The sequence below is a fragment of the Echinops telfairi genome, unplaced genomic scaffold (assembly GCF_000313985.2).
Source record: "Echinops telfairi isolate 266 unplaced genomic scaffold, ASM31398v2 ScPeMD7_25;HRSCAF=90, whole genome shotgun sequence".
Classification (NCBI taxonomy): domain Eukaryota; kingdom Metazoa; phylum Chordata; class Mammalia; order Afrosoricida; family Tenrecidae; genus Echinops; species Echinops telfairi.
The window spans coordinates 10,433,372-10,441,540 of record NW_022103922.1 but is presented as its reverse complement, the minus strand read 5'-3'; the positions used below and the strand labels follow the sequence as shown (position 1 = coordinate 10,441,540).

Sequence of the window (8,169 nt, the reverse complement as noted above, 5' to 3'; positions counted from 1 at the left end):
TTTTGGGAATGATGAGGGCAACAAATGTATAGATGTGCTTTACACAATTGATCTATGTATTGTGATAAATTGTATGAGCCCCAATAAATTGATTAATTAAAAAATAAATAAATAAATAAATAAATAAAGGATGATGGCAACATATGTACAAATGTGCTTGACACAATGGGAGTCTGGATTGTTATGAGTTGTTGACAGTGTAAGATATGACCAAATAATAATTTATAAATTATAAAGGGTGTGTGAGGGAGGAGGGAGCGGGCATGGAGGGAGGTAAACAATGAGGAGTGGATGCCAGAGGCTTACGTGAGAACAAATGTTTTGAGAATGCTGAGGGTAACAATTGTAGAAATGTGCTTTATACAATTGCTGTATGTATGGATTGTGATGAGTTGTATGAGCCCCGAATAAAATCATTTTTTGAAAAAAGAGTTGTAAGGCCCTCAATAAAGTGATTTTAAAAAATAGAGTTATAGTCTCAGAAACTCAAAATATGCTGAACAAATAATATGAGAAACGGGACTTTATGAAGTGAAGGATGCCGTTAGGATTAGAGGAAGATTCGTGGACCACCCGTGAAATGCAGATGGCATAACATTGATTATGAAAGGCACAGAAGATTCGAAGCACTTACTGATGAATATCAAAGACTAGTTTTCAGTGTGAGTTAGCACCTCATTAAAAATAAATCCCCCCACTGAACCAATAAGCAATATCATGATATACAAAGAAGTCACTGAAGTTGTCAAGGTTTGCATTGAACTTGGACTCACATACTACACCCATGGAAGCAGATAATAAAAAAAACTAAGGAATTCTTATGTTTGGCAAAATCACTGCAAAAACCTCTTTAAAAGAAGTTTTTAAAGTTCATTCTAAGGTCAAAAACGTGCATGCCACAAGCATTGGTATTTTCAATTCCTTCATGTGCTTGTGAAAGTTGGATGATGAATAAGGAAGACCAATGAAAAATTGATGCATTTGAATGATGGTGTTGACAAAGAATATTAAATATACAATAGACTACAAAAAAACTGAGTAAACATGTTTCAGAAGAATGGGATAAAGATGGGGCTTTCTAATCCTGTGAAGAAATGCAGTCTTAGAAACACCCACAGGGTTTTTAAGGGGTAGTCATATTCTATTTTATAGGGTCACCATGGGAGTTCATATAGTACGAGAAGGAGTAAAGTCAGAATACTTCCTAGAAATGACCATGGTGTGACATTTTTTCATTCCTTGAACAGGTTACTAGAAGAGCCTAATCACTGGACAGAGGTATCATACTTGGTAATTAGTTGAAGGGTTAGTAAAAATGAGCAAGACTCTCAATGAGATGGAGTGACACAGTGATAGCAGCAATGACCTTGAACATAGAAAAGAACGAGAGAATAGGGGCAGGACCAAAAGGTTTTCCTTCTGTGATACCGTGTGTTCCATATGAGGCAGAACTTTCCGTAATAACAAAAACAAAAAAGCTAATACTTTGACTCTTCTCAAATAGTATAAAAACTTTAGAATGCTTTAATTGCAGCCTCTCCCACCAGCATTTTACATATTATATTACCCGGTACTTTTCATTTTCTTTGCTTTATTGACCCCCAAAGTTGACTCTTCACTTTACAATATTGCCATATTTGTATATAGTAAGTGATTTACTGTATTTAGATTTACTTATATGTCTATCAGTTCCCTTCACCACTTTTTACATCTCTCTCTTTTACATCATACTAAAGCACATCCTTTACAATTTCCTTTAGTAAAGCATGTACTGTAAATTCGTAGCATTTTTATTTGAAAATATTTCAGCCTTTATTAAAAGTTATTGTACAGCTTACTTAAGACAATAGACATTGTCTCTTAGAATTTTTCAGATATTCTTCGGTCTTAAACCTTTTAATACTTTCCTTGAATAGTTTGTTTTCAACTTAATTTGCTCACATTTAGATACTTATTCCATTTCATGAATAGTATTAAGTTTTCATTATTGTGCCTGTTTGGAATCATTTAATTGTATTTCTCCTTCCTGAGACTCATTTGGCATCCTGCAGAGAGAGAGATAATTTTATATAGCTAGCCATCCGCCTCCATCTCCATGACATTATTTAATATTTGTGATAATTTCATTCCTGATACGTTTTCATATAATAAATACTATGACTTGCATCAATTTCAAGTCAGAGTGACCACATGGGACAAAGTAGGACTGACCCACAGAATTGTCTAGTCTGTCAACTCTACAGGAGAAGATTACCAGTTACTTTGCCCACAGAGCCACTGGATAGGTTTAAACTACCAACCTTTCCATTAGAAGCTGAACCCAAGTATTTCACCACCAAGACATCTTTACCTTCAGGTTACCTTTTCCCATTTTCTTTCTGACTCCTCTTAGATCATCTCACCTGGTTTATCATATAAATTGCATGTAGCAGCGTTGTATATTATGTCTTTAGCTCTCTCTTTTCTTTAAGGCTTTTTTTACTTATCTCATCGTCAGTGCCATAGAATGGATGCCACCTCCTAGTGACTATGTTTCTTGACCTCATAGGTCAAGAGAGAACTTCCCCTGCGAGTTTCTGAGACTAACTGGTCATAGGACTGGAAGGTCTTTCCATGGCAGTATTTGTCGAAACTCTTTTGAATTACTTAATGGGAATGTATTTCTATTTCTAAAACTTGCAATCCATACCCAGGTAAAATGCTCTTATCCTTGTGATAGCATCATGCTAACTTCATTGGTTTTCTCATTCGTTGTTTGCAGTTTATAATTGTCAACGCACCTATTTCCTAACTTATGTTGGCCAGTGCCATTATCTCCCTTCCTTTGGTGCTTCTGATACTGCTGTGAGTTCTTTTAACTCTCTCTCAAGATTCCCTGTATGTTTTACAACTGCGGATTCTAGCTCTGCTTAGCAGAGCTTTACAGTTGTAATCTCTCAATGCCCTTTGTGGAGGGTGTGCCCTTCCAGGGTCATTTGAAGATTGACTGTATTAGGTAACAACCCAGCAATATGTTTTTGGTTAAATCCTTTCGTAGGGATTTCTTTGTCCTTACAGACAGTGTAAATTCAAATCCCAAACATGTGTGAAAGATTTTCAGAGAGACTTTATCTCTTGTCCTTCAAATCCCAAGCCACTTCTTTCCTAAAATAAATCAATGTACCCAACGAACCCAAATGCCAGTGACTACATATCACTGGGTGCATCGCTGTTCTCTTCAATTTTGGCCACTAGTGCTGACCTTGCCATCTTTCTCTACACTTTGCATTGCAGAGGACATTTGTTATAGTCTATCTGATATACGTTGGTTTTTATTGGGTTATGAAATGCAATGCATTATTTTTGAAAGAAATAGACCTACTTTAGCATTAAACTTTATGTTAGCCCTGTAGTGAGCTTACTAAAAGCATACATATAATTACAGATGAAGTTAAGATTTATTTATATTTTAAAAAGGAAAATTGTAAGTCTTAATACTTGGCCTTTCTGCATTACACACAAGTGAATACACATAGACTGGGTTTTTGGTTCAAGGGCTATTTGTAGAAGGCACATAGGAGCCCAGGTTGCAGTGGATTACACACTGTGCTGTTAACCACTGGATTGGTGGTTCACTAGCTGCTCCAAAAGAAAGATAAAGCTTTAATTCCTCACACAGTTATTCTCACAAGGTCACAAGGGCATTTCTCTCCTGCCCGACAGGATCACTATATGGTCACACCAACTTGATGGCAGTGAGGTTGTGTGTGTGTGTGTGTGTGTGTGTGTGTGTGTGTGTGTGGTGTGTGTGTGGTGTGTGTGTGTTTAACAGGGAGGGTTTATATAGTAATGGCTAGTCATGTCAATTCTTAACTCTTCTCCCTATAACCATACATTGCCTTCCACTTCAATTCAAGTCCCTAATTCTCCATGATTGAAATGAGAAATATGGGCTAAAAATGTCATGTCAAAAGAAAATAAAAGCAATTAATGAATATCTCCTCTGACTACTTACATATTGAATTCTATATATGTATGTTGAAAAGAGTGAGAGGAATACCGTTATATGTGCATATATGTGTTTCAGTAATAATATTGGAACTCATAAGGATGTACTTGCTAAAATATATTTTTTAATTTCCAGAGTAGATACCTATTTGCATTTGCTTTCATAATTATTTCTATAATGGATTCTATGAGAAAATACAAAAAATGTTTGGCTTTTTCCTACCACCTGCCTTGTACAAATAGACAGAGAAGAAAATAATACATATTTAATTTATTCTTCATTTTATTTTAACAAATCATATGATCACAATATCGGAATTATATGCAACTTAGTATTCTGTTCTTGCATTCAAATACCAGGTATGCTTTTATAGAAAATAGACACCATTTATATGAATTAAATGACCAAATATAAGAATATGGGTGGCTAATTCTAAATGTTATTTGAATAAATTTGCATCTGAAAAGCCTTCAGATATTTGTTCTAAGAACATTTCTATAGGTGCATGTACTATACATAAATCACTTGATTTCAAATGACTCTATTTCAGAATTCATGCCAGCATCTCAAACAAAAATCTAGAGTTTTAATTATCTTACTTGTTTCTCTTGTAGTTAGTTGTTTATCCACTTACTGAATTATCTGTTTTATGTGAAAGAATCTCCATATTTTATGAGTGCCTTATCAAGAATTAATAACAGACACAAGAATAAAAAGCAAATCAAAACAAAAGAAAAATATTTCGCAAAAAAAAAAAATACAAAATTTTGGGGTAATAAGAGAATATTGAATGGCACCAGGTTTTGCTTGATCTTCTTCTTTGGCATTTCTTTTAACAGAATGAACTTCTCCATTTAATTGTCCCTGAGACAGATATTTTTCCTTTCCTTCCTTGGAATTTCTTCCCATTGTGCCATTGTCAGTTAAGGTTTGGTTCCCCGTTGAAAGAAGATGACTCCCAGCAGAGCGGTGGTTTCAAGAGACCATTTACCAGTAACGCTTCTTGCCAAGCTATCTCTGCACTAGCTCGGAGGGGGTAGCTGGTCACCTTGGGTTACTAACCACAGCCTTGCTGGCATCCACCAGCTTCTCCAGAGAAGAAAGATGTAGCAGTCAGCTACATAAAATGTACTAAATAAATAGATACTATTTGAATAAATATAGACCATGTAAATAAATAAAAAATAAACTGTAAGAATGTATAGTCTTGGAAATCCAACAACAGCAACCCAAATCTCCTTGCCACGGAGTCAATTCTGACTGATGGCAACACTCGAGGACAGAGCAGAACTGCCCCTATGGGTTTCCCAGACTATAAACCTTTGTTGGGGTAGAAAGCATCATCTTTCCCCCGTGGAATGTCTGGTGCTTTTGAACTGCTGACTTTGCAGTGAGAGCCAAAAGTGTCACCTACTAAGCCACTGGGGCCCCCCTTGACAACCCTAGGCAATAGTTCTCCTGGATCCTATAGGGTCATGAGGACTCAGGATGGATTCAACAGTGAGTTCTTGTACAATTGTGCAAATATATACATATGCATAACTTATTCTTTTGTTCTAATTACACATCTACCAACTCACAGCCCCCCCCAAATCAGTAGTAAAATAAGGTACAGATTTGGTTGCTTTTATTGCGTTGTTTAAGAAAGTCAAAATAATCTAACAGTTAGGTGTTAATATTTATAGTTAGAAAGTCAATAATCCATTTTATGACTGTTTCTAAAGTGCTGTTATAATGTTTTCTACTCAAAACGGTTTGGGGACATTGAATCTTCTAGATGGAAGTGTCCACTGATCATCTGGTTGTAGACACAGATGTCATCAAAATTTAAATCACCGTATACTCAGTTGCTCTAACAGGACCCTGGTGGTTACAGTGCTTAAATGGGCTTCTAACCATAAGGTCAGCAGTTCTAAACGACCACTCCCAGAGAGAAAGACATGCCTTTCTACTCCCTCAAAGGTTTAAAATGGCAGGAATACAGGGGGCAGGTCCAGCCTGTCCTATGGGGTTGCTGTGAATCTGCATCAACTTGGTTGCCTTGAGAAGAAAATCTACTCTAGGAACGTCCTAGAAACACAAATTAAAATTTAAAAAAAGGTTTTATTTTCTATAATTGTGTGTTAACCCATGTCTTCAAAAGAGGAGATTTTGGTTCCGGTCTCGACGGCAGGGAGTGCGCTGCTCTGCCCCGTGAATTCACTACTGTGCCGCTGCTGCCATGGCTCGTGGTCCCAAGAAGCACCTGAAGCACTTAGCTGCTACAAAGCATTGGATGCTGGACAAACTCACTGGTGTGTTTGCTCCTCGACCATCCACTGGTCCCCACAAGCTGAGAGAATGTCTCCCGCTGATCATTTTCTTAAGAAATAGACTTAAGTATGCTCTGACTGGAGATGAAGGTAAAAAAATTTGCATGCAGCGCTTCATTAAGATTGATGGCAAGGTCCGAACTGATATAACCTACCCTGCTGGCTTTATGGATGTCATCGCCATTGACAAGACCGAAGAGAATTTCCGTCTGATCTATGACACCAAGGGTCGCTTTGCTGTTCATCGTATTACACCTGAGGAGGCGAAGTACAAGTTGTGCAAAGTAAGAAAGATCTTTGTGGGCACAAAAGGAATCCCTCACCTGGTGACACATGATGCTCGCACCATCCGCTATCCTGATCCTCTCATCAAGGTGAATGACACCGTTCAGATTGATTTGGAGTCCGGAAAGATTACTGATTTCATCAGGTTCGACACAGGCAACATGTGTATGGTGACCGGAGGTGCTAACCTGGGAAGAATTGGTGTGATCACTAATAGAGAGAAACACCCTGGCTCTTTTGATGTGGTTCATGTGAAAGATGCCAATGGCAATAGCTTTGCCACCCGGCTTTCCAACATTTTCGTTATTGGAAAAGGCAACAAACCCTGGATTTCTCTTCCCTGAGGGAAAGGTATCCGCCTCACCATTGCTGAAGAGAGAGACAAGAGACTGGCTGCCAAACAGAGCAGTGGGTGAAATGATCTCGAGGTGGAGTGAATGAAGAGATCTCTACAATAACAAATAAAGCTTTTTTTCCCTCCTTTTAAAATATTTTTTAGCATAATTTTTTTAAGTAGTTACTTCTGATTGAACTATTGGATTGTATGGTATGTGAATTACATGCCAATAAAACTTAGAAAATTTAAAAAACAATAAAATACTGCTCGGGGGAAAAAAAAAAAGATATTTTAATGAAGAACACACAGTCCCGAAGCTAGATTTGAAATATTACATTGCAGACTAAGGTGCCAAGAAGCTAATAAAATGCCCCCTCTAAATTACAAAAGCATTGTTTTTCACTTAAAATTTTCATGTTAACATATGTTAATGCAAGACTTAAATGTTTATTAATTTGTTTAATGATAGAGGCATTTGGAAGTTCTGTGGTGGACTCTTTTTGCCTCTCATCTCAGAGGCTCAGGGGCAGTTCTTGGCCACTGCACATCAGGTGCAGCTACACCCATCTGTCACTGAAAGTTTCCCTTCTGCCGAGATTGAACAGGTTTCAACCGAACTTCCAAACTAAGAAAGGTTGAGCGATTCTTTCAAAGATCAGCCAATGGGTCACAATAATCCAATCCACAACTGGCGGTGGCAGTGTTATAAGCTGTGGTAGCCTTTTGTTCTGTTGTACATATGGTTACCATGAGTCAGCCGTCAATTCAAAGGCCGCTAACAACGAAAGTTCAATAATGATTCCTCCTGAAGTTCCTATCCTACCTGAAATTCTTTCATGAAATGGTCAGGGTGTCATCTCATAATCATCTGAGACCAACAAAGTATATCCTGGTCTAAGTAATTGCATGGGATTTTACGTTATCTGTCCAACAGGAGAGGAAGGGTGGGATGAATCTGCATGGCTTCCTGTAGTCCGAGGCTGGTTTCCTTAATTCAGATGGTTCTATGACATGGCCAACAGGACAGGATTGATATGTTATTCTCCATAAGAAAAAGATCGATTAACTTTATCCAAGATTATGCTCCCAATTTCAATTTTGATGGTGACCTTGTTGATAGTTCAAGTCAAACCTGTATCTGTCCCTCAAGGCAACAAAGTAAGGCATACACTGTGCTACTTACTACAGGGCCAAAAGGTGGGGTAGAAAAGGGGAACCAGTTATAAGGATCTACATATAACCTCCTC

General features: G+C 37.6%; 1 protein-coding gene and 1 long non-coding RNA gene across 2 annotated transcripts in view; both read left to right on the top strand.

Moving 5' to 3' along the window:
• Positions 1–8,169, top strand: part of LOC123521571 — a 310,252-nt gene that overhangs the window by 283,105 nt on the left and 18,978 nt on the right. The gene's annotated exons all lie outside the window — the stretch shown is intronic.
• LOC101662347 (40S ribosomal protein S4-like) lies at positions 6,210–7,074 on the top strand. Its single transcript, XM_013005666.2, has one exon. The coding sequence runs from the start codon at positions 6,210–6,212 to the stop codon at positions 6,927–6,929; it is 720 nt and encodes a 239-aa protein (XP_012861120.1). The 3' UTR covers positions 6,930–7,074.